The 24967-nt window shown below is 40.7% G+C and overlaps 2 protein-coding genes across 4 annotated transcripts; both read left to right on the top strand.

The window, feature by feature from the left end:
• The first annotated feature begins 3283 nt into the window (after positions 1–3283).
• anxa13 (annexin A13) lies at positions 3284–12066 on the top strand. The gene is made up of 11 exons (XM_030398414.1): positions 3284–3432; positions 4586–4661; positions 4760–4854; positions 4944–5114; positions 5212–5245; positions 7215–7294; positions 7604–7672; positions 7758–7859; positions 8117–8192; positions 8438–8550; positions 10779–12066. Exons 1-11 carry the CDS (start codon positions 3418–3420, stop codon positions 10896–10898), a joined length of 951 nt encoding a protein of 316 aa, XP_030254274.1. The 5' UTR covers positions 3284–3417; the 3' UTR covers positions 10899–12066.
• A 1260-nt stretch (positions 12067–13326) lies between these two features.
• Positions 13327–24666, top strand: LOC115570115 (coiled-coil domain-containing protein 106-like). 3 transcript variants are annotated; one of them, XM_030398413.1, is made up of 6 exons: positions 13327–13512; positions 17231–17270; positions 17565–17782; positions 17872–18084; positions 18179–18385; positions 20727–21282. In XM_030398413.1, the coding sequence occupies exons 2-6, from the start codon at positions 17248–17250 to the stop codon at positions 21047–21049; spliced, it is 984 nt and encodes a 327-aa protein (XP_030254273.1). In that variant the 5' UTR covers positions 13327–13512; positions 17231–17247; the 3' UTR covers positions 21050–21282. The 3 variants fall into 3 exon arrangements, with proteins under 3 accessions (XP_030254273.1, XP_030254271.1, XP_030254272.1); XM_030398411.1 differs by lacking the exon at positions 20727–21282 and adding an exon at positions 23709–24666 and having other exon boundaries at positions 13329–13512; XM_030398412.1 differs by lacking the exons at positions 17231–17270; positions 20727–21282 and adding an exon at positions 23709–24666 and having other exon boundaries at positions 13329–13512.
• Positions 24667–24967: the final 301 nt, after the last annotated feature.

Here is a 24967-nt window from a genome sequence, read left to right as displayed (position 1 = left end):
CCTTTTCCAGCGCAGGGATTTTACCCCACAAGAGCAGGTAGACAATGCACCGTTTATTAGCGGAGGATTGTTCTGCGAAACAAAAGCCCAGTGTGCTCGGAAAGGTCTCCTGATCTCTTTGACAGGAAAAAGAACTGAGAGAGAGTCTGCAGGATGGATTTGTATGGCTGCAGACTCTCTCTCTCTCAGTTCAGTCTTTTTTTTTTATGACAACATGGAAAAACAGGGTCTAAACCCTCTGAGAAAACTTCTGGATGAGACCTGTTTCTTATCGTTTGCTCTAAATAAACCTCCCACTGAGACTTCCTGCAGAGCTTGGCTGCCTGAACAGTGTTTTTGTAGGTAAAACTCCGTCCTGACCGCGTTTCCACGCACTGCGTGTCTGGCGGCTGACACTCAACCCTCCGACTGTGATTATTAACAGTAGGAGCTGGTCAGACTCTAAACAAGTTGTGTTTTGGGTCATAACATGAGTCTGGGTCCTGGGCCGGCGTGACATTACAGCCTGTTTCTCTGGCCGGCGCTGCTGAATGCTGCCTTTGTTCTCAGATCCGCGATGAAGGCTTTCAGGGGGACCCCCCCCCCCCTTCCACCGGCCGTGAAATGAAGACCATAACATCCCCGAAGTGAGACAACTGAGAGCTACAGAGCAGTCGGGCAAACAGCACTCGCTGACTTTCGTCCATCAAGCAAAGTCTGATGGTGGCAGAGAAGTACAGAATGCAAATAAACTAAAACAAGGGAGCTTTTCTGTTTCTGTTTCTGTTTCTCGGCTGCATGTGTCGCCACATGAACAGGTGTCTGCAACAGCAACTGTTAATGTGCAAACCAGGAATGTGCTTATGGTCGTCAGTTATTCTTCTCTGAATGAAAGACCCATGGACAAACTTTATGCTGTGTCTCAATTCAGGGTCTGCATCCTTCCGAGGAGCATTTGAAGGACAGTGACGTCACTCCGAAGGCTCCTCCAAATGCTCCTTCTTTTCCCTGTTTTTGGAGGATGCACTGCCTCACATATCCCAAGATTCTTTGTGCGCCCAAAAAAGAAGAAAGAAAGAGAGAAAATGGCAACATCGCGTGGCGTAGATTGTTACTTTTGCGGACCTTGGCGTCAGAAATCGTTACGTAAGGGTAAAACTTCTGGTGACGCAACCAGGGAATGCTCCAAAGGCTAGATCGTCCCATTTACCAACGGTTGACGCGGTTAACAAGGTCCCTCAGAAGGACTCGCCTTCGAATACCGCATAGGCGAGTCCTTCGAAGGATGCAGACCCTGAATTTAGATGTGCTACATGGACTGCATTTTACACAGCAGCTCATTTGGGATTTAATGGCATCTAGTGGCGAGGTTGCGTATCGCAACCAACTGAATACACCTCGCCTCACCCTCCCTGCCGTCAGTCTCAAGTCCTGAGACGAATCTCATCACCTCAGGTACGATAGAAAATCAACCAGCTGTCTGTTCAAATATAATAAAATCTAAGCTAAGCTATGCTAACCAGCTGCCGGCTCCAGCTTCATATTTATCGTACAGACATGAGAGTGACATCAATCTTCTCATCTTAAACTTGAGAAAGTGAATATTTTCCGAAATGCAAAAGCATTCCTTAACGTCCTTGTTTTTGTGACTCCAGGTATCAAGTCTACAGCTTTATGATGTTAGGAGGAGCTGAGAATCAGTAGGACAACAACTGAGCAGAGAAGTGAAGCCGAGCTAAAAGTTTCAGCAGTTTGAACGATGAACTCGACATGTTTTTAAGGTGAATGACTCACATCTTAGGTTGAATCTGTCGCTAATGTGCTCATTATGGTGCTGGACATTAAAAACAGCTGCAACTTTTAATGATTTATCGAAAAAAAGTTTCCCTGATTGATCTTCCAGGTAATTTCCACGTAATTATAGCGGTGAAGAGGGATGACTCATCCTGTTTAATTGCATGGCTTTGTTAGCGAGGCCCTAATTGGAACAGTTTATGCGGACATTGTGTGTGCATTTATTCAGTTTTCATAGGCTAAGGGCTTTATTGTGGAGGGCAGCAGCAGCTTTCCTCCTTTTATAGGCGAGTAATTATGAGGTAGGGACCGATACAAGGGCCAGAGAAACACCACTGGTTAGAGCGTAGGCTGGCTAAGGTTGGTAATTATACTGCAGAAGACTAAACTCTGCAGAGAGGACGAGCTGTTTGGTTCATAGTTACCTCTTGCAGCTTTCTACACTAAAAGCAGAGAAACTTCTCTTGTACTAGTTTTTCTGAACGTCTACTTTTACCAGTTTGTAAATGATTGGTTAATGTGATGAAAGAGGTGTGTAACAACTGCACAGTCACTTTAATATGTATTTAATTTATTGTTTCTCTGTTCTCAAGGAAGCTAAAAAAGGAAAATACAGGGTTGAAGGGTGCCTAGAAGTTCTGGTCTGATCCGGGGTCATCACGCTGTGCTGTTTATACACTGTAGTATTGTGCACAAGGCTGTCGTACTGGTGCTGACGCCACCGTAAGACATATTGCGCACTATTTTACTTAGAATATACCTGTTAAGGTATTTGTTATTTATATTTGGCTTCGACAGTGGGAGCTGATAGGAACCAAAGACCATGTCCACTATTATAGATAGTGGTAAAAGTATACAGATACTTTACTTGGGTTAAATACAAATAGAATATATATGGCAAATATAACAAGAAAATAGTTACAGACTACAACTTTAACTTAATTTATCAGTACATCGGGCTGATAATCAGTCAAACTATAGTAGACAGTAAACACTATTCAAAGTTAGTATAGGATGATGGGATATGTTAGTGTTCAACTTTGATTGTTTATTCTTTGACTATGTCAAAAACTGCCATAAGAATACACCATATTATGTATGTGGGAAAAAAAAATAATGTTATGTGTGTTTTCTCATATAAATAACAGTGGCGTCATGTAAACAAATCAGTGTTTAAAGTGTTAAAATCCTGACAATGAATAAATGTTATTATCAGGACATATGATGGTTGAAAAATGTAACCCATTGAAAGTTGAAAATAAAATTCATTTATCTATTTTTATGGCAGTTTTCTGGGTAAAACATTTATTTATTTATTTGTTTGTTTGTTTGTTTGTTTGTTTGTTTGTATGTATGAATGCACTGTTTCAGGCACATGATCTGTAAACTAATAACACATTGCCAACATCAGTGACACAGTAACAACACGAAGCACGAAAAACTTCCTCGCAGGTGCATCATGGGATACCACAGTCCAGCCAGTGATCGAGGCTGCAAATGGTTAACTGACGGGGTAGCGGTCCGCGGTGACGTCACATACTGGTTTGCGCTGCTCTGGGCCGCAGACGGTTTTTGTTCAGGAGGACTGAAACCAAACCGACACTCTGTGCAACACGTCAGCCTGCTGCCAGCGGACACAACAACATGGGAAACTGTCAGGTAGGTTCACTGTCTTTATTAAACTGCGCTTCTAACGCGCCGCTTGATGATCATGAACATGATCAGAAACAGAAAATCTGACCGATCAGTCGTTTGTTCTCGCTCCGAGTGTGAGCGACTGACTTGATGAATGAAGGATTTTAATCCAGCCAATCACGATGATTACAATTAGATTCCGATCCTCGCGTCATTTCCAATCACACACTGCTGTTATTGCGCATTACGGACCGTGTGAGAGCGCCGCAGCGCCTCCGTCCGCCCGTCAGCCACCGCGCACAGTGCGTAAACCCTCAAGAATCTATGTAGTTTTGACTGGAAACGAGAGCTGCGGGCTTCAGATTTGTAATATTTGGTGTTTCTTTAAATGAACGTCGCAAGTGACACCGTGTGACAGAGCTCCGTGTCTGGGCTTTACGCACGGGGAAAAAAGGAGCCACTCCCCTGCGGAATTCATCACAGCTCCGTTAGATCTGAGTGTGTGTGTGTGTGTGTGTGTGTAGATGAATGAGTAAGGCTGTGTGTGTGTGTGTGTTATGCAAGGGCAGGGTCCATGAGTGCATAGAAAGAGGGGGAGGGTGTCCATTTCTGTCAGATGTATATCTTGTTGGTACCTTTATGTTCAATTCTTCATTGATTTACTTTAAACACAGTCCAAAAAAGGCTTTCAATGACTCACTACAGCTTTATTTTTTCATTTTCTTTCTTAATTTTTGATTATAAAGTAGTTGTTAAGATATTTTACGGTGTAAATATCGTCCCAATTCATTTACAGGATGCAAAAACATGATTACATCCCCCCAAAAATGCTGCTTTCATAAAGTTTGAGAAGCAACAGATGGAGTCAAACACTGACTTGGCACAGAAAATTATATTTAAGTATTTCTATTATTGGCTCGGATGATGTGTTTCCGCCCTTTGGTTGCTCCCCGTTACCCACGCGGCCCCCTACAAGTTTGTTTAAAGACTTCTGGCCCTGAATTCCTCAACTGCGACTCAATTGTGCCACGGTCCTCCCCTCCCCCATCCACCAGCTGCTCCTGTGTCGCCTTCATGAATCCCTCTGAAAGTTCATTTGCTGAAACGCTGATCAGTGTGATGTGTTCAGACAGCTGATTTTGCCGTCAATGTGACAGAAGTCTTGTGTTTCCTTTAGCCCACTATCGTGCCCTATGAGGATTTTGATCCCATCGCCGACATCAAGGCCATCCGCAAGGCCTGCAAAGGGTTCGGTACGTTGGAAGCACTCGCTAAATGTGTTCATCTGTCTAGTATTGTGTTCCTTGTGTTGTTTGTCGTCTCGCTGAATCTGTTTCTGTGCTCCCTCCAGGAACCGACGAGCAGGCCATCATCGACATCCTGGCGTACCGCTCTGCGTTTCAGCGGCAGGAAATTAAACAGGCCTACTTCGACAAGTACGACGATGTGAGTGTCACCCGGAAAGACGTGGAAGTGCGTTGTGAAATCTGCTTTTCCTCCTTCTGTTTTCAACCAAATCGTGCCATTTGCGACAGGAGCTGGCGGACAAGCTGAAGAGCGAGCTGTCGGGGACTTTCGAGAAGGCCATCCTCGCCATGCTGGACCCGCCCGTCATCTACGCCGTGAAGGAGCTGAGGAAGGCCATGAAGGGAGCGGGCACCGATGAGGACGTCCTGGTGGAGATCCTCTGCACCGCCACCAACTCCGTCAGTGACAAATTTAAAAAAAAACTACCCACACTGTATTCATTTTTAGTGGAGAATATTCTGACTTTTTTTTTTATTCTTCTTCGTTTCCTCGCAGGACGTCGCCATGTTCAAGGAGTGCTACTTCCAAGGTGAGCTGACATGAACCCTCTCGCCCGCTCGCTTACTAAAGGTCACAACTTCCCCTCCTTGTGTTATTAGGAAGCGTTCCTGTAGTGAGGTCATGTGCGGTCACACTGTGTTTAGTCAAGGCCCATCCGGCCGCAACTTCCCGTTCATCACGATACCGGCGCTGACAGCTGGTTATATTTACCAACATCATCTGTCACGCTGCCACAGCTCGAGGGTCTCCAGCCATCTTATGCAGACATCATTAAACATGAATTCTCCTCCCTTCTTTGAATTGAGTGTTGAAGTATTGGTATGATTCCTCCAGACACTAATTGTTAATGTGTAGTAAATTATTCTGCAGACAAAGTTCAACGAGGAGTGACGGGAGGAAAGATTAGTCACCAGGTTAATGTGTGGGTGCTGCCAGTGCTTGCAACATGCCAGTTTGCGTCTGAGGTTGTTAGCTGGTTGTCATCCATAATTGATAATAGCGCCACACAGGGGTGGTTCTAGACCAGTTTTAATAGGGGGGGCAGGTTGGGGCCGGCTTTTTTGTAAGGGGGCACATACAAATCCCTCATTCAGACAAAGCAGTGTTTACAATTTCAGCAATTGTAATTGGGTAGTAAACTGCTGAGACACTTTATTTCTGCCTTTCCCTTCAGAACAAAATCATTGCAAGAAATCTGTCATTATCTGTCATCTGTATTATTGATGCAGACTCCCTGTCAGGGGGGCCACAGGGGGGTCCAGACTCAGAGTTACGGGGGCACTGGCCCCTGTTGGCCCCCCCCCCAGAACTGCCCCTGGCGCCACAATTCAATCTGTCTCATTGCATAGATGTGAAAGTTGTAGTTGTGTGACTGTAAGAATGACACAAAATGAAGATAAGTTTGTGTCCGAAATCTCACTTTTCTAATATTTATAAATAAACTAGTGGGCGTCCGTTATTCAGGACATTACATACGGAGTATTGCCTGTCAAATGAAGGCCTATGCTTTATGCTGCTGTGAATCCAGCACCCATGTTACTGTGCACATTCGTTCTGCATTCAGACTTTAAGTGTGTGTTTTCATAGGTCATTTCATAGTCGTGCACCCACGCACACAGCGAGGAAGTTAGCTCACCCAGTTGAAGGATGCTTTATAGACTCTGTAGTCTCAGTCACACAGACAGGAATCAATCACTGAAGAAGCCGTGAGACCGCCGCGCGAGATCGTTTAGGCGAAACGCGAGACTTGAGAATGTGTCCGACTTGAAAATGCAGGGTAGTTATACATTTTAACGAGAAGGAGGTGAAGGGAAAGTGGGAAGTTAGAACCAGAACGTATCCAGCAATGTGCTTTCCTACGGAAGAGGATTAGGGCCACGTGTGAATTTTTTTTTAGTTCTGACTTTAAAGTCAGAATTCTGAGAAAAAAGTCAGAGCTCAAAAAAAATGTACATGTGCAGACTTCTGACTTTATTCTCGGAATTCTGACTTTTTTCTCAGAATTCTGACTTTATTTTCAGAATTCTGACTTTAATCTCAGAATTCTGACTTTTTTCTCGGAATTCTGACTTTTTTCTCAGAATTCTGACTTTAATCTCAGAATTCTGACTTTTTTCTCGGAATTCTGACTTTTTTCTCAGAATTCTGACTTTAATCTCAGAATTCTGACTTTATTATCGGAATTCTGACTTTATTCTCAGGATTCTCCCAAGCTGGGAAATTACGGTGTAGCAGCAGCATTACACACAGAGACAGTAACAACACAATGAAATAAGAGGAACAACCTAAACATATTAAATAGCAATAGAAAAAAGTAATATACAAAAATGCAGAAAAAAGTCAGAATTCTGACTTTAAAGTCAGAGCTTAAAAAAAAAATTCATTTGTGGCCCTAATCCTCTTCCGTACTTTCCCTTTTTAAACCCTGAGACCTAAAATAAACAGCATGACTTGTCTTCAATTTAACTTTTTGGTCCAACTCTGTGTCCCTCTCTCAGTGCACGAACGCGACCTCGTCGCCGACATCGAGGGCGATACGAGCGGGGACGTCAGGAACCTGCTCATGACTCTGTTGGAGGTCGGTGTTCTTTGGTTTCTGCTCCACTTGAGTAACTGAATTCCTCCCGTCGGCAGTGAGACTGTAATCGAGCTCACTCTCTCTCTCTGTGCCCAATCATGCCCTATAAACACACACACACACACACACACACACACACACACACACACACACACACACACACTGGCCTCACTCCAGACGCCCTCTCATTAGTAAAACGGATGCCAGATTTGGTTGCAGAGGCCTCTCACAGCGCAGCACACAGCAGAAGTCATCTCACTCTCCTTCTTCTTCTTCTTCTCCTTCTTCTTCTTCTTCTTCTTCTTTCAGGGCACCAGAGACGAGAGCTACGACGTGGATGACGATCTGGCCGAAGCAGATGCTACCTCCCTGTTCGAGGTAATGTCTCAGCGTGAAACACATGCTCATAATGATCTCATATCAACTTTCAATGAATCCTGAGTAATAGTGATATTTGCCGCAGGCTGGCGAGGGTTGTTTCGGGACGGACGAGTCCACCTTCAGCTACATCCTGGCCACGAGAAACTACCTGCAGCTTCAGGCCACCTTCAAGGTGTACGAGCAGGTAACAGCATCCGTAGCTGCACTGTACTGTCGCTTACTGTATGTGACCTGACGTGTCATCTTCAGCTTAATCGGGGTTTGTATCCTACAATTACCCTTTAGAAGTGTTGTTGGTTCTCAAACTTTCCTTTCCATGAATACACTTTAATTACACAACCTCCAAAAGTAAATAACCAGTCACAGTTTCAAATATTTTGGGTGACTTATGGACTTGGAAGAGCCCGTACTTAGATTTAACTAGTTATTTTCCCTCCGTAGCTCTCTGGGACTGAAATCCTGGATGCCATCGAGAATGAGACCTCAGGCACGCTGAAGAAATGCTACATTGCTCTTGGTAAGCAAATGCAAAGTCTCCATTTTTTTTTAAAAAAAGCAGCGGTATCAGTCTCACCTAGACTCATTAACACGTTGTCTTCTAGGAAGCATGCTTTAAACTGGAATCAGTCGTAGCGTCCGCGTGGGAAAAGACACATAATGGATAAAAACAGGATTGCCCACATTAAAGTTTTGCAGGCAACGCCAGCGTTTAGGGAAAGTGCTGATTAAAGTGTCGAGCTGATCGACCTTTCTCCTCCTCAGTGCGAGCTGCCAAGAACCCTCAGCTCTACTTCGCCAGGCGTCTGCACGACGCGATGGCCGGAGCGGGGACAGACGAGGACACCCTCATCCGCATCATCGTGTGCCGCTCTGAGGTAACCGCTCGAAATGAACAACAGGTGGAGCCAGGTGTGTTTTGGAGATGAGTGAAGGTTAAAGCTCAACCGAAATCCTTTTCGTTTTCTGAAACAAAGGGACCGACCTCATACCAAACCACCGCTTTACCTTATTCTATCAATATTAATTTGTTTGCTTATCTGGTCACGTGAAGAAACAATGACATACTTAGTCTATTAGTGAGACAAGATGGCGTCTTCTGGTCTTTTTATTTTTGTTGTTTTGACAGTTTTGAATTTGTATTAGCGTGTCAGAATTTTTTGCTGTGTAAATGTTCTTGCAGAAGCTGCTTTCAGTTTCAGTTTCAGTCTGACTGCACGTATTTCAGTACAAACGCACCACTTCTTGTAAAGATCTTCAGACTGTAAATGAGTTTTTGACTTGTTGGAAGTCTTTGTCACACACACACACACACACACACACTTCCTTCTATTCATGTCCAAGAAATCCTGTTTCTCCAGCAGCGAACTAGTTTCAATATTCACCTGATGGAATGACAACACATGCTTCTCAGGCAGTAGGCATGAATATAAAGATTGAATCATAAACATTTTTATGTGCCTTTTAGGTTTTAACATAAAAAAATGAACTGAGATTGAAAAAGCAGAACTAAAAAAAAAACCCCCTAATATTACAAAATAAGTGTTGACGCCTGACTGCTGTAGAAACTTCATGACGGGATGAAAGTAAATGAAAACACGAGTTTGACTTAAAGTGAAACTCTCGCCAAAATGCAACCTAGGCTTTGTTTTGTGAATGTAAAAGCATAATTACGACGAAAGAGCAACTTTTAAGATTTACCGTATTTTCGTTTTCGGGTCAAACTCACTTTCTCAGTGCAAGGGGCACTTTTACAATAGCATCAAAATCTCTATTTTTAAAACATTAAGAAATACGGTAAATCTTAAAAGTGCCTCTTTCGTCGTAATTACGCTTTTATATGAAGGTTTGACTCACATTCACAAATAAAGCCTAGGTTGCATTTTGGCGAGAGTTTCACTTTAAACCTCCGCTGAAGCTTCCAATGTAATGAAGAGACAAACAATGTGAGCGGAGGAAAAAAAAGACTATAACCTTCTTCAACTTTATTCATGAAACACACAGAAATGTCATATTTCTTATATATCCTCTACATCGTTTCCCACCATTTAAAGGGACAGTGTGTAATATATCAAGTATTTAGCGCCATCTAGCTGTGAGGTTCTACATTGCAACACTCCTTTGCTCACCCCTCCCGTTCTGAAGACGTTGGAGGCGTTCCGGAAGCTACGGTGGCCCTGACGGACAAGAAACTAATTTTCAAAATATGGAATCTTTCCCAACAGTGTAGAGTATTTCTACTGATTCAAGTAATGAGGTAAAGATGTAGTTAGTTATTAAGGCTGTAAAACTAGAGGTTCCCTCTCAGTTTCGCAGTCAAACTGGCTCTGAGCGAAAACACGTTTAGCCTTACTACGTAGTACCACGTAGTGCTTTGTGTCCCTCTCGGCAGTCCATAGCTTTTTTTAAACCGGAAAGACATGGCGGCCTCCATAGAGCTTGCCCGTGATATGTATATTCAGAAAGGTAATTCTTCGCTCAGGATCAGTGGCGTGCACAGACTTTTTGAAGGGCAGGGGCGAAAAGAAGGGCACTTTAGCACGCGTTTTGGCTCCCAAGAGGGCACTTTAGCACGTGTTTTGGCTCCAAAGAGGGCAGTTTATCATGTTTTAACCAGCCAAGTGGGCAGTTTAGTGTGTTTTGCCAACCAAGAGGGCACTTTGGCACGCTTTTTTGGCTCCCAAGAAGGCACTTTAGCGCACGTTTTGGCTCCCAGGAGGGCACTTTAGCGCGTGTTTTTCAACAATTGGGCCACGAGGGGGGGTGACTGCCCCCTGCACCCCCCTTGTGCAAATCACTGCTCAGGAGGATAAGTCAGATTGTTGGCAGAGGTAATTGTACACCAATGAGGACTTACTTATGAACGTAGACGTTGATTTGAGTTAATAAATTACTTAAATCGTTACACACTGTCCCTTTAAAAGTTTGACTGGCACTCTTTTAACAACATTTCCTCCTGTTCAATGTCGCCTGCCTCAGAGGGTTAGCGCCACCTACTGCTTACCTCGACAACCAACTTCCAACATCTCATACAATATATTGACCTCTCGTACAAATGGATGTAAAAGTAGTAAGTACGTTTTTTTTTCCTTCTTGCTGTCAACAGTACGACCTGGAGACCATCAAGGACATGTACCTGGAGAAGTACGACGTGTCTCTGAAGGACGCCCTGAGGGACGAGTGCAGCGGCGACTTCAAGCGCCTCCTCCTGGCCATCTGCCACTGAGGGCAGGGACGGACGTGGACGACGGAGGCAGAGACGGCAGAATATGTTCATACTGAGGGGCGCTGCTGTCGTCTGTCTAACAAACTAATACTGCTCAGTATCTCCATGTGACATTATATAGGCAGCAGGAGGGTGGGAGGGATAAATCACCTGACCTCGTGTCTCGTCCAAACTCTGAGTTAGTCGGCTCCCCTCTTTTTAAAAAAACCTTTTCAACAAAATCTGGATTGATTCATCGTGTCGATTTGTAGCTCTAATTCTTAACATCTTAACCAGCATTTACACAGTGTCAGTCGCTGTAAACAAGCACCAAGATTTCTACAAATTCCAGACAGACTGATGCAATCCGATCAGGTGGTTTGAGGCCTGATAGGGTAATCAAATTGTAAACATGAGGTATTTTTATGTGCGCGGGGGAAAAAGTCGGCCTCAGTGTGTCTTTGCTGCTGCATGTACTGTACTAATTTCTACTATCGAGTATTACACCTTGATTATTCTTTGCGCCCAGGGCTGTTATCTGTCACCCTCCGTGCCCCGAAACTCAGTGACAGTTCACTCTGACGTCACTGCTGTCTAAACTAATGCAATCACTCCATATGGCTTGAAGTTTGTCCTGATAAATGAAGAATTGTGAAAGTCTGCAAAGAGGGCATATCAGTACGTGTCATGGCGGCTATGCAATGTAACGTGAATGGATTTTTATACATTTTCCTCACAGCTGATTCGCAGAAGAGAATATATATTTTATCGGTTGCTTATTCTATTTTTTTGTTTGTTTTTTTTGCGTTTTTATCCTTTACCACAAATAGAAAACGAACTTGACAAATCCAAATGACGCCTCACCGTGTTATACATTTTTTGTATGTTATGACTAACGCAGTATAGTGTTTAATATATAAATAATATTTAGTTTACTGTTTTAGGTAGGCCAGAGGGTATATGAGAAGAAACCCGTAAACATTCAGTACCTGATGTCTCTTATCTGTGTCCCCACACGGCAGCTGATACTTGTTAAAAATGACCACTATTGTAAAACGAGCTGAGTAGATACAGTAGGTGAGATAGTTGCAACATCAACCAGGACATTAGTCGGGTCGTTGGACTTGTGTTTGTCTCTCTATAGCCAAAGAATTTTAGTCTAACAACAAATAAAGTTGCCTGTAACGTCCTCGTGTCTGATTTCATTCAACCAATCAATGTTTATTTACTCTGATGATGGACATTTTTTGTTTACATGCACACTAGTAATCTGTTCTTTGTATTAGCTTAGTACTCTGTAGAAACCAGCCTCATTTAGCATGTAAACTCCTGATCTGGGTTTCTGAACATTCTCCTGCGGTACAGATTATAGGGAAATTAAGACACCTGAGTATAGTGTTAAAGTGATGCATAGAATGATATGAACAACCAGGTTTCTATGTAAACATTGTAACCTGAATTATATCAAAAGCCAAACAAAGACAAGGACAAAGACTGGAAATTAGCTGAAGCTAGACGTCTTATATGCATCCCATTTTCCCATTTTCTGTGGCAATGTTGTATGTATCGTCCCTGTTAAATAAACATTAAAATAAATAAATAAGATAGAGATTGGTATATTAATGCTCTGCTTGACATGGCCCTCTAGTCATTTGCACTGAAAACACAGACACAAAAGCAAAACAAATGACTAACTTTGAGAATTTAGAAGTCTATGTCAGGCATTGAGAGCAACTTGCCAATTACAAAAACATCACACCATCTATGTGTAACGTATAATATCCTAAAATCACTGTTCAGCAGTGATGAAAAGTCACTAAGTACATTTACCCAAGCACTATCTTTGTATTTAATGTGAATAATTCCATTTTATGTTGCTTTGTCCTTATCCTATACATTCAGATTAATTAATAGAAGACGTTATTGACATTATTAACGCGATATTAAGGCGTCGGAACGAGATAAATGGAGTTTAATTATTTTTTTAAACTCCATCAACCAGTGGCCAAGACTGTGGATGTCAGAGGGAAACATCTGTCTATCACACAGCTGTCTATAAAACGACACGCCCCCTTTCTTCAGTCCTATGCTGCCTTTAAGTTTTGTCGGAAATATGCCAATTAAAAATTCGTAAACCCACAAAGTGTGAAATAATAATATATGCATCTTCATATTAGCAGTCGACATGTGGTGATAATTGGTTATCCGTTTATTATAGGCCATTTAAATCACCTAGCTGTTAATCAAGTTTTTCCTGATGATAAGACTATTTCTAAGATAATGCTTGCAGATATATTAATCATGTCTTCGATTTGACACTGTGTCATACATTTCGCATCTTTTTTATTCTTTAGGCTTAATTTCATGTATTTATGTAGTTCAGGACCATGATCATATAAAATCCCATGAATCAACGACTTTTCCCTCCAGCCCCTGAAGGCAGCGTATGACGCGACGTGCCCTGTAGCCACGCCCCCCATCAGACGTGCCCCTGTAGTCTCGCATTTCTTCACTCGTCTCTGTTGATGTTTCTGATCAAAACGGGGCATTTCTCACGAAGTGACACATCAGCGAGCAGGAAAACAAACACAGGAACGTCTCCGCCACCTGTTTCACCCGCTGGACTCTCTTGAAGGTACGTTTTCCTGCGTGTTTCACCGGCTTTGTGTCTCCTTTTCTCTCCTTTTTTGCTGCTTAATTACAGTCATTAGCATCCATCTTGGTAGGAGCTAGCTAATTAAAACCACCGCAGGGAGAAATTGTCCGGCCCTTTAGCCCTCAGCGTGACACCTTTGTTTGTTTCATGGGGTTAATAACTTCTGTCATGCCGTACATGCATGTTATGATTTAAAAACACAGCTGTATTTCTGTAATAGCCTGTGTAATAAAATCAATAGTGATAAAGATGACAGGCCTGCAGACTTTAGCTCTTTATTAGTGTTTCTACTTCATGTGCTCGCTCTCAGAAATGTCCAGTTTCTTTATGGACTGCGGTAGTTTATTCCCATGAGAGTAATGCGCATGTTAACTGGATGTGTCAGATGTTGGGGGCCAGATTAATCACTGCAGCACTTCTTAGCTTAATTGTGTTTTGCTGCTGCTGCAGCAGGCACATGTTAAACAGCCCATCATCATCATCTCCATGGAAACATGGAGTGAAAACACTCATGTCCACTTCCTGCAACAAAAACATGCAGATAAAGCTGCTGCATCTCTAGTCTGTTCTGATGTCTGACATGTTGCACTCAGGTCATCATGCACCTGAATGCACCACTTGTCTTTTTTGTGGAAACACCCTGCAGCCAGTAACCATATAACACCTTCTATGGTTACAAAACACAGGCTGAAGTAATGCATAACTAATGCATGACTCATAATGGTTTAATGAATCATTATTAATGTAGCATGAATTCCTGTTACTCGCCGTTAACAAATTATAAAGTCACTATGAGTTTGTGTGGTTAGTTAAAGGGGCACTTCACCCATTTTTCTCATTAAGGAAGTCGTTTATCTTGGTTTTTGCCTTGAGACGCCATTGAGGTTTGAAACCAAGCGATTTAATGATAGATGCCGCTGAATTGCATATGAGAGATGTAGGAGCCAGTGTTAGAGACCATTAAATTATCATCACATATCATCATTTATGATATTCACTATATATCGGTATCAGGGAAATTATTGCGCATAAATGTACACACTCTGGTGGTTTTCACGTTTAAAGTCAGCTTGAGAAAAAAAGAAAAGAAAAGAAGAACAAGCGCAACAACAACGCTTGTTCTTCTTCTCTTTTTGAAGGAAGCCTTTCTTAAACTTAAGCAAGTAATTATCAACATCAGTAAAAAAAAAAGTATCGATATCATTCTTCCTTATCTGTTTTTTGTTAAGCTTTAAAGTCTAAAAGTCAGGATGTCTCAGCATCTTCTGTTTCCATTTCACCAACATGTCAACAGAGACAACCTCTTGTTAGCAAGTGTCAATCAGATATGATACTGTGGTTTTGCACCATCATCTTCACATAACACAGTCAAATTCTTTTAAAAACCACAAACCAACATGATAACAGAATAGATGAGAACTCTAGTGCTACAGCTTATCTTGTAAATGTGAAACAAAGACCACTGGATTATGCAGCAGAATGAACATGTTTATATCTGACTACCAGTTTAGACAAATGGCTTCATATTTCATTGAGAATAGTGTTTTGTTATGCTGTAAGTCATTATCATCATATGAGATTTTCTTAATAGGATAACCATCTCGGATGATATCACCGTATGCGGTATTATTCAATTATCAATATTGTTATCCGATACATTGGCCTTTGAAGGAATAAAAACAGAAGGGGTTTATTATAATTAGGAATATAATGTCCTGACAGACATGTAACTTGATCTAAACTTGAAATATGTTTATTGTAGTAACACTAATCAGTAAATATACATGATACGATAACCTGTCGTCTTCGTACTGAGATGTACCTTGACAGGTAGAGTTAAATACATGAATTAATGATCGCTCAAGCATCAACTAATCACATAAACTCATAGTGACTTGATCATTTGTCACGATGATGTGTTTATTCATTAAAACGTGCGTAACTAAAGCAGGTGTTGTGTAACCATATAATATGGTTACCGACTAGGATGCAAAATTCTGTCTTTCTTAAGGTGGCCACAGCCAACTTTCCCACCACTTAGTGTTTCCAGGAGAGGCGTCACAATATGCCAGTATTGACAATAACAATACTGATATTGTGTTGATAAAACACACGATAATCCAGATGTTAGGCCTTTTAAATCTTTGTCCGTTCATCTGGTTGCCTTTTCGCTGTTTATTCATGTAATTGTTCTTTTTTTACGAGTTTGTGCAGTGATGGCTTCAGCTCCTTTCGACTGTAATTTATTTACCAGAAAGAGACAAAACACGCAGTAAACAAAGTAAGAGATTAATTTGACTGATAGGATTTTTTGGCAAATTTACTAGAGATATTGTATGATATTTATACCATTAATCGTGGTAATCACGTGGTAAAAAATTATATTCTGAAAGCCCTTTCAAAGTGGCAATATCGTCGCCATCGTTTCCGTTTTTCCCACAGTTGCAAATAACAACAACACAAAACAAAAGCACGAGTTTATCCAATAATTTATGCTATAATAGGGTTTGGAAAACAGACAAATATATTGCAAGGCTGCAGACAATTAAATATGAGAGCACGGTATATAGGGAAACAATCCAAATTCTGATAGTTTGGCTTCACAATGAAACTCATCTATTATCAGTAAATCTATCATGTATTCTCAAAAGTCAAACATTAAAATGATCCTGTGAATATAAAGTGTTGAACAACTTCCTTTTGTGGTAAGGTAGATAAGGTAGACGTGAGTACGCAGTTGTTTTCCTACCATGAAGTCAAATTAGTGAGGAAAGAAAAGAGTCTCACTTCCTCTGCATCAAAGATATTATCACGACTCAAGACCATGAATATACATATATTACAAAATGAAGTACATACCAACACTTCCTTGTTCACATCATCAAGGAAATTATGACTCGAATAAGGAAGTGTTTAAAATTAGGACACTAGTACATAAACTGTGGTCCTCCGCTCATTCTTAATTAATGTTTAGCTAATACATGATTTATCATGTTCTAATGAATGTATTAATGCGTCATATATCATGAACTCATGTGGCTCAGGATTAATAAATGATCAGGTCACTCGCTATCAGCTTTGCCTCCCTGTTATTGAGTAATTCAGTACGAAGGTGAAGCATGTTTTGCTGCAGTATTAAAGTCACGTCAATCATTAATAAACAGCTCACCACATTAACTGCAGAGCCGCAAACATGCTAATGTCATGGAAACAAAGGCTGAACGCTGTTAATGAAGGTTTTGATATTCAACAGATGTGTTGTTTCGTTTAATTGCAGGAGGATGCGTTCGTGCTGAATATCAATTTTGTTATTAAAAGGATGAAAACACCTCCGTCCTTGCATCAGTTAGTGTGTTGATCATTTATTTAGATGAGCATTTATGAGCTGCTGTCAATTCATGTACATTCAGATTTACACGCATGAATTGATGCTATTCACACATGATTTCTTCCCATTAACGTATCCACCCTAAACCTCTAACTACAGCCTCTCTGAATCATTAACTGCATTGTAATTCTTTGTTTAGCAAATATGTTTGCGGATAAGTATTTTCACTGTAAATTCTGATTGGCTCTTCATATATACAGATAAATATCAGAAGATTGAATGACAAAAAAATCTTGAACAACGTGTCTTAAAGCATCAGCTCTGTACACATTATGCCTCAAGCTTGCTGCATTTTGTCTTTGTTTTTAGGGCATGTTAACGACCTGATGTTCCATTGCAGTGAAATGAAGTAAGGCTGATGCTTTATTATATTAATATCTAGTGGCAGCAGTTCATGTGAAATGATGCCGTAACTCAAGCATAAATAGATTTCCATTTAAGCCGAACTCAGGCATTAACGCACGCACAATGAGCCAGATATTCGTTTATTAATATGTTTAAGTTTTATATAGCACTGTGTGATTAGGCCTTTTTTTGGCTGGTGATGTCATCTCCAGTCTTTCAGATATTTCCTGACTCTCTTGAACTGTGAGTACCTTCTAGGTGACGTGACTCATACATAAACAACCTCTGTTTCTTCCAGGTTTGAAGGGATGTCATCTGTGTGGCAGCAGGAGCCTTCAGGTTACTCCCCCTGCCTAGAGATCGACTCCAGCTCTGTGAGGTGCAAAGACAGGATGACCTCTCCGGCCTGGCTGAAGCAGGAACAAGACGAACTGCGCATCATCAAGTGGGAGAACTTCCAGTCAGGAGCCTCAGCTGATGCAGTTCAGGACAACACACCCAGCAGCGCCATGTCTGGTAAGAGCACTGTAATACAAAGCTTACATACATTTTTTCAAATATACATACAAAATGGAACTTCACCCTCCTGTCTTGTCTCCCTTTAGCTGCCTCTCATGCAGAAAGCCTGCCCCCCAGGGTGCTGCTGACCATCACTAAGCTCCAGTGCATGCTGGAGAGCAAACAGGAGCGCATCGCTGCTCTGGAGAGACAGGTGGAGGACCTGATGCAGGACCGCAAGTTCCTGAGGAGCCAGATCGAAAACCTCACGAGTAACCGCTCCATGCACACTTTTGCGTCACCCAGTCCAGTGACCGAAGGTTTGTGTCCAAAGTGAAGCTGTAGACCATGTTTGGCTTTATTATATTTACACTTGCTGCTTTTATTCACACCTCTTATGTCGTTTTCCCACAGCCCCGAGACCTAGCAAAGTGCAGCAGTCAGAAAGCAAATCTCGGAAGAGAGAAAGACCTTCTTGTAGTTCCTCTGACAGCAGTGACAGCGGCTCCGAGGGGTCAGAGTCATCTGAAGTTTCAGCGGCCTCGAGTGAACACAGAAGGAAGAAACACCATAAGGACAAGAAAAGATCGAAGAAAGGGAAGGACTACAGCCGGAAGAGAGGTAATAATCACACCTTATTATCATAAAGGTAGAAAATGTTAGTTTAATGTGTTTATATGATTACATCAACATAAAAACACACTAACCTTCAAGTTAAGTGAACATCACCCTCAGTAACTGACTATTATTAATCAGTATTTATAATTAAAAGTGCTTTCTGAGTTTGGGCGACTTATAATTAAGGAGAAAATCGAAAATGGAAAGACTGAGAACACAAAAGCACAACAGGACCAAACACACAGCAACACCAACTGTACTCAACTTTACAGTAACATCATTTGTTGAAACATTAATAGGGTGACACATAAATTGGCAGTTGATACAGTTAATTACAGGTCCTGTTGTATATTTCTAATAGTTTCCAGGCCATCTTCATCTCCTCCACCTTCCCCTCCAAGCCACCCAGCACAATTCTGGCTTCAGAGCGGGTGGAGAAGGAGCACAGGGTTTCCCCTCATCTCTTTATATCCAGCATGTAGCTCTGATATTGGGGGCAACATCTAAGCTCAGCAGATCATCCTTTACCTGCTCATACCTTTACGTGGCCTCTTCTTCTGGGGTCAAGACTGAAACAAACAAATAGCTGTTATGATGGTTATTATGTTCTGTGACAATTTTGCTGTTGCCTTCAAAATGTATCACCATGACTTTAAAGTCTTCAGCCTCTCAATTCAAAGGTTTTAACAACAGGAAACTGACGCTACAGTTCTGTTTATGTTGATGTGTTAGAAGAACTCCCTAAACACTTACTTCATGATATTTATGTTAATTTGTGTAACGTTTGTGTGTGTGTGTGTGTGTGTGAATGAATATGTGAATGTTAGAAAAAAGTTAAGAAGTACCGATTAAAGTAGTCAGCTACAAAATGTGCCTCAATTACACAGCGCTCATCTGTGTCACAAGGGTTTGGTAACCACACGTACATTACGTACACATGTAGTTTACATATTTTGTCACCCAAAAGATTTATATATGCGATTGTTCCTTTGGAGAAATAGTCTTTTTGGCACATAAGGAATTATTGTACGTAACTTGCAATACCACGGTTCACCACTGAGCCTGTACGGTGCCGCTGTTCCTCGGGGCCGGCATTAGTTGGGTGGGACGGAACCTGCAAAAAGCAACCTGCACCACGTCATCTTCACGTCAAAAACGACGAAGTTACAATCCTGTAAGTACATTGTTATTTTATTTTTGATTGTAAAAATTCCTTACCACTCAGTATTCCGTTAAACTTAACAAAAATTCTTTGGCGCCACCTTTGCTAACATTAGCTAAGTTGTCTGACTGAGGTTACAAATAGTTTTACAGTAACAAGTTCAGGGTTGATGTTGAAAAGTGGTTTTCCCATTAATGTACTAAAGGTGCACTACGTAGATTTAAGGAAGACAGTTTAATCAGACGACTGAATAAACAAACTCATTTTGTTTTCATGACTGAATAAACTGGACAAACAAACTGACCTGAAACACAGTTTCATGATTTAATGTATACTTTATTTATATTTGACAGATCCTGCCACCTTTCTAGCTTCAAATAGGTGAGAACAATCATGGATTGATAGTGTTGTGGGGGCTGATGACATATCGCCAAACACTAGTTGGGAGAGAGCCAATCACTGACTGCCATAAACTGAATATGTGCATGTCATCTTAGAAAATAGTTCAGATTAGATGTTTGCCCTCTAAGTGCAGAAAGTCTCCTGTTTGAATGATACAATAGCCAAAAGTCTATCTTCCTCCTGGTCAGCAGGTGTGGACATTTATTATAAAGTCCTTGACTGCAGGTGGCCACTAGATGTCAAACATTTGCCGTCACAGATTTGTCTATTGAAGGCCTCTGCACTGTTGATAATTAATGGCGATTATTTTAAAGATGGAAAATTAGTAGCTGTTAGTTGCATATATTGTAAATTGATACACCCTGGGGTCTGCAGCCCTTTCTGTTGAAGGGATGCTGGGATTTTTGATTGGGAGATACAAACAAAGACTTGACTGAACAGACTTTTGTTTGTTAAAAAGGTTGTTTTTTTATATTCAGCAGTTTTTCTTGCACTGTCCACATTGTATAGCTCTTAGCGCCATGTGTAAATTGTCTGAACTGTGTTTGTGTTACTGTTTTGACTGTGATGTATGTGTCTTGCAACACAAATATCCTTTTTCAAGACAATAAAAAAATACCCTGAACTGTTTGACTGTTCCGTCGGTTTCCTGTTTTCAAAACATTTGAATTGAGAGGCTGAAGACTATTTAAAGCCATGACAGAATGTTTTGAAGGCAACAGCAAACTTGTCACACAACACAATAACCCTGATAACATATTGGCTATTTTGTTCTTTCAGTCTTGACCCCAGAAGAAGCCATGGAAAGGTATCAGCGGGTACTGCGGGTGGTAAAGGAAGGCCACACCAAGTCTGCTGCCTACGATCTGGTGGGCGTAGACAGAAAAACAATAGTGGACACGGCCCCGATTTCGGAGCTAAACGCTGCGGACACTGCTGCATATAAAGAGATGCGGGCCACAATGGGGAGAGGGGAGACCCTGTGCTCCTTCTCCAACCGCTGTAAAGCCCGAATATTTCAGGACTGCTTGGAGGGGAAGGTGGAGGAGATGAAGCTCGCTGGGAAATTATTAGAAATATACAACAGGCCCAAAAGATATTAGTTATGTTTTTTTTTTTTTTTTTACAGTTAGGTTTCACTAACAGGTCATATTTTTTGATTTAGAGTTTTAATTATAATTGTATCAACTGTGAATTTATGTCTCATCTGATTAATGTTTGAATATATTACATTCTTGTACAGAAGTTTTTCTAATATAACTGTTTGTGCCGATGTGTAGTTTTGCTATGATGGTGCCGGACTCCTCTGATGTTCTATAAAATCTTTTACACCTTCCTCATGTTGTGCTTTTGATTTCCATAATAATTAGAAGACCAAACAAAAAAAAAAACACTTGTAATTATACATACTGAATAATAACTCAGGATTTATCAGTTGCTTGTGATGATGGTTCACTTAACTTGAAGTGAGACAAAAAATGGTAAGTACTAAGGAGATATTTATGCAGTAACTCAGTAGTTATGTCAGGTGGGAAGGGTGAAGTACTTTGTCAGTTGAGGGATCACCACAACTAATAATGGTACCTAACTAAACAAAAAGATTAGAGTGGCAAAGAAATCCTAGACCAATCCTTTTATTCAGATCAGCACCAAAAGTTAATGGGGTTTATTCTGGGCTGAGACACATCTTCCATCCAAGCCTCATGGAAATCTGTTCAGTAGTTTTTGTGTAATCCTGCTGACGAACCAACCAAAGGGTGGTAACAAAACTTAACTCCAGGGGACAAAAATAGCAGTGAGTATGGACGTAACAATCAAGTGGTTAAGTAGCATTTCACACCTTATTCAGAGTTAAACTGGAACAATAAGCAAATTACCATTATTTGGATGTAAATAAATCTAGGAGCTAATCAGTAGATATTTAATATATCAGAAGATATAAGACTGTTCATATGTAACCTGTCAATATCTATTATAGAGGACTTGATTCAGAGTTATTCAGCAACTAGCAGTTTGTTACTGATTTGTTCCTCATTTGTTCCTCAGTGACTGCTCAAGATTTTGTGTACTGGATTGTGAAGAATCAAACAAATTGACCTTAATCACTTAATGAACACCCCCGTTTTAAGGTTCTTTTTCCAAAACGACATACCGAAATTAAAAGCATGACAGCTCCCACATAGTTTGAGACTCAGGGATGTGCTTGGTACCATTGGAAAGGTAACACCCTCACAGGAACACAGGTTTTGGTTTCCGTCCAATTCAAATGCCAATAAACTGACTAAGATATAAGGGTTCAGGTATGTCTATGGATACAGCAGACACAATTAGGTCTCAGCTTGCTACACTCAAAATTTGAAGTCAAAAGACTAAAAAATTGATTTTTCACAAATTGTTTTCTAAAGGCATGTCTGTGCGTTTTGCTTGGGTCCTTTTGGTTTCCAAGAGCGCCTACTGAGATTCAAAGGCTTATAATTTGAGAACCCCTTTACCTAGAAACACGATCTTGGTCTCAAATGAAAGCTAAGACCCTGGGGTTTCTTTCTTTTCGCATGTGTTGTATAATATTATAAAAACTTAGCAATACAAATAGAACAGTGCAAGATAGTGCAAAGAATAAAAGAGAGCAAAATAGTGCAAAATATAAAAGAGCAAACCAGTGCAAAACGTCACAGTGCAAAAATGCAGACATCAAACAGTGTGTGGCATGAGTATATACTGTTAAAATCTGATGCTTAAAACTATTAGCAAAGTTTTTACGAAGTTTTGGAGCGCCCCCTCTTAGTGAAGGGAACCTATGTTGGAACGGTGATCCGTAACAGGTTAAATGTGGCGGACCCTGCCACCTTTCTATCTTCACACAGTGATCTGGGACCTTATTTTACTCTGAGAACAGCGTGTTTATTCAGTTATGGGAAATTGCTTTGTATTATTACCTCATTAATGTTCTAAATATTACAATTCTTAGTTTGGATTTCTTCTTCAAAACTACATAGCGCCCCTTGGATCCTAGCTGACCATTTGTAAATGTATACACACTCACTCAAGTCATTACTTGTTTCATACCTATTTTGAAAAACAATCCTGTTGTCCTCACGTGTTATACTTGAGTCTTTCCATTTTACGTTTTTGGAGGGAAATATTGTACTTCTTACTCTTCTACATTTATGTGACAGCTTTAGTTATCAATACAAAATGTAATCAGCTGATTATTTATATGGTGATTATTGCAGATGAAGCCTCTTGACAGCACAGAAAATAGTTATAATGAGCTTCACCTGCTACAACATTACTGCTCATTGATCAATAATTATAATCCAGTAATATAATGGGCTAATCTTCATAATGTGCACTTTTATGTTTGATACTTACAATACATTGTGATACCAGTTTTTATACTTAATTAAATTAATTTGAATGCAGGACATTAATTATAACAAGTAATCTTACACTATACTACTTTTACTTGTATAAAATACAGCTATAACATTTTTTTAAAGTTTAGTAGATTACCTCCCTCTTCAAAATGTGTAAGAAATACTAATACAAATTGTACAATTTGTATGAAATTACAGTAAACCAAATCTTTAAGTCTTAAAGGTTGACAATGTTTATAATTAGCACATTAAAAAACACTTCTTTTAAAGTTTTTTTTAGTTTTTATCGTTAAATTTTGTCCCTTTTGAACTTGTCTGAAAATGATATATTCTTTACATCTGTACTAACCACAGTACTACTGCACCATGTCATTCTTTCCCCCAGCCACCGGTGTCCAGTACGTCATCCACCGCTACAAACAAGTCCTGTCAGCCTTCATCAAGAAGAAGAGCATGAGCGAAGCCTTCCGTCATCTGGGAATCGACCGGAACACCATCGCCAACACGGCGTCGATCGCCGAGCTCCATCTGGCCGGCATAGACATGGTCCCCCTGGTGGGCATGTTTCGCCAGGGAGAAGAGACTCTGGTCAGCTACGCCCAAAGGTGCACCCTGGTCATCGACAGCGACAGCGACCTGTCCAGGAAAATAGACCAGATGAAAGCCAACGGCGAGCTGCTGCCCATCTCAGGGAAAAGGCCGAGGATACTGCATTCTCACCTGCCGCAGCTGGGGGGCGCTGCTGAAAGCATTTTAATAGGTTGATGATAATTTCGTAATGCCTTCACAATATGATGCTCTTCTGTTTGTTTTTCCCTCAATCTGAACGGCTGGATTCAGACGTTTAATGTAGCAATTTTGCATTTTTTATTGAATTATGTGTCAAGGGGAACAAACATGTTAATTATCTAAGTATATGCATTTCAGTATCCACTTAAACACAGTTAGGATGTATATTTTGTACTTGATAGCCATAAAAATTATCCACAGCTGCTTTCACTAATGGAAAATGATGGATTTAGTTTTCTTATTTAAGAGCCAGAGTGTACGCAGTGTTACAAACACCCACAAGATGGCAGTGCTCACATGTTAGATTTATGTTCACTACTCTTGTCATTTACTCTAAAATGGTGGATTTTCTTTTTTCCAGCTCCTAGTTTTTGATGGGGGTGTGACTCATGATCATGGACTTTGTGAAAATAACTTTTGTTGACATTAACCTGTGATTCATTAAGCTGTAACGGAACAGAGCGTTTTAAAAAAAAAAATGCATTTGATGCAAAGTGTGTTGATGTTTCTGAACTGCCAACAAATGAAAAATGAAAACACTGTTGATACACAGATCCGAGTTATGTTGCCTTTGTTTTTAAGTGTACTTTTTCATGCATTATCATATCAAACTACTGCATATTACCTTTCATAGAGCTATTGAATCTGTAACCGTCCAAGGTTACTTTCAAGGAGTCAAAATCAGTTAATCCCAGATTGGTAAATGAGTAAAACAGAAGCATCAAATCAAGAAAATAGCACCAAAGCAACACAACTAATGTGGCCCTGCTCTCATCCCAACAGGATAAATGTTGGAAACAAACATTTCTGCAAATGTTTCACTTTTACGTTGTGACAACGCTGTGCTTATGGTCG

Source organism: Sparus aurata, chromosome 19, assembly GCF_900880675.1.
Source record: "Sparus aurata chromosome 19, fSpaAur1.1, whole genome shotgun sequence".
Classification (NCBI taxonomy): Eukaryota; Metazoa; Chordata; class Actinopteri; order Spariformes; family Sparidae; genus Sparus; species Sparus aurata.
Note: the sequence above shows the minus strand (reverse complement) of the source record. Positions and strands in the feature narration are given on the sequence as shown.

What these genes read in the sequence shown, in the direction of transcription:
- anxa13 (XM_030398414.1), top strand. An exon ending in TCTGCACCGCCACCAACTCC is followed by an intron (nt 5,115 to 5,211) that starts GTCAGTGACAAA and finishes GTTTCCTCGCAG; the next exon opens with GACGTCGCCATGTTCAAGGA. An exon ending in CAAGGAGTGCTACTTCCAAG is followed by an intron (nt 5,246 to 7,214) that starts GTGAGCTGACAT and finishes TCCCTCTCTCAG; the next exon opens with TGCACGAACGCGACCTCGTC.
- LOC115570115 (XM_030398411.1), top strand. Translation starts at nt 17,248, where the DNA reads ATGTTCCATTGCAGTGAAATGAA. An exon ending in ACCCAGTCCAGTGACCGAAG is followed by an intron (nt 18,085 to 18,178) that starts GTTTGTGTCCAA and finishes GTTTTCCCACAG; the next exon opens with CCCCGAGACCTAGCAAAGTG. An exon ending in GGACTACAGCCGGAAGAGAG is followed by an intron (nt 18,386 to 23,708) that starts GTAATAATCACA and finishes TCTTTCCCCCAG; the next exon opens with CCACCGGTGTCCAGTACGTC.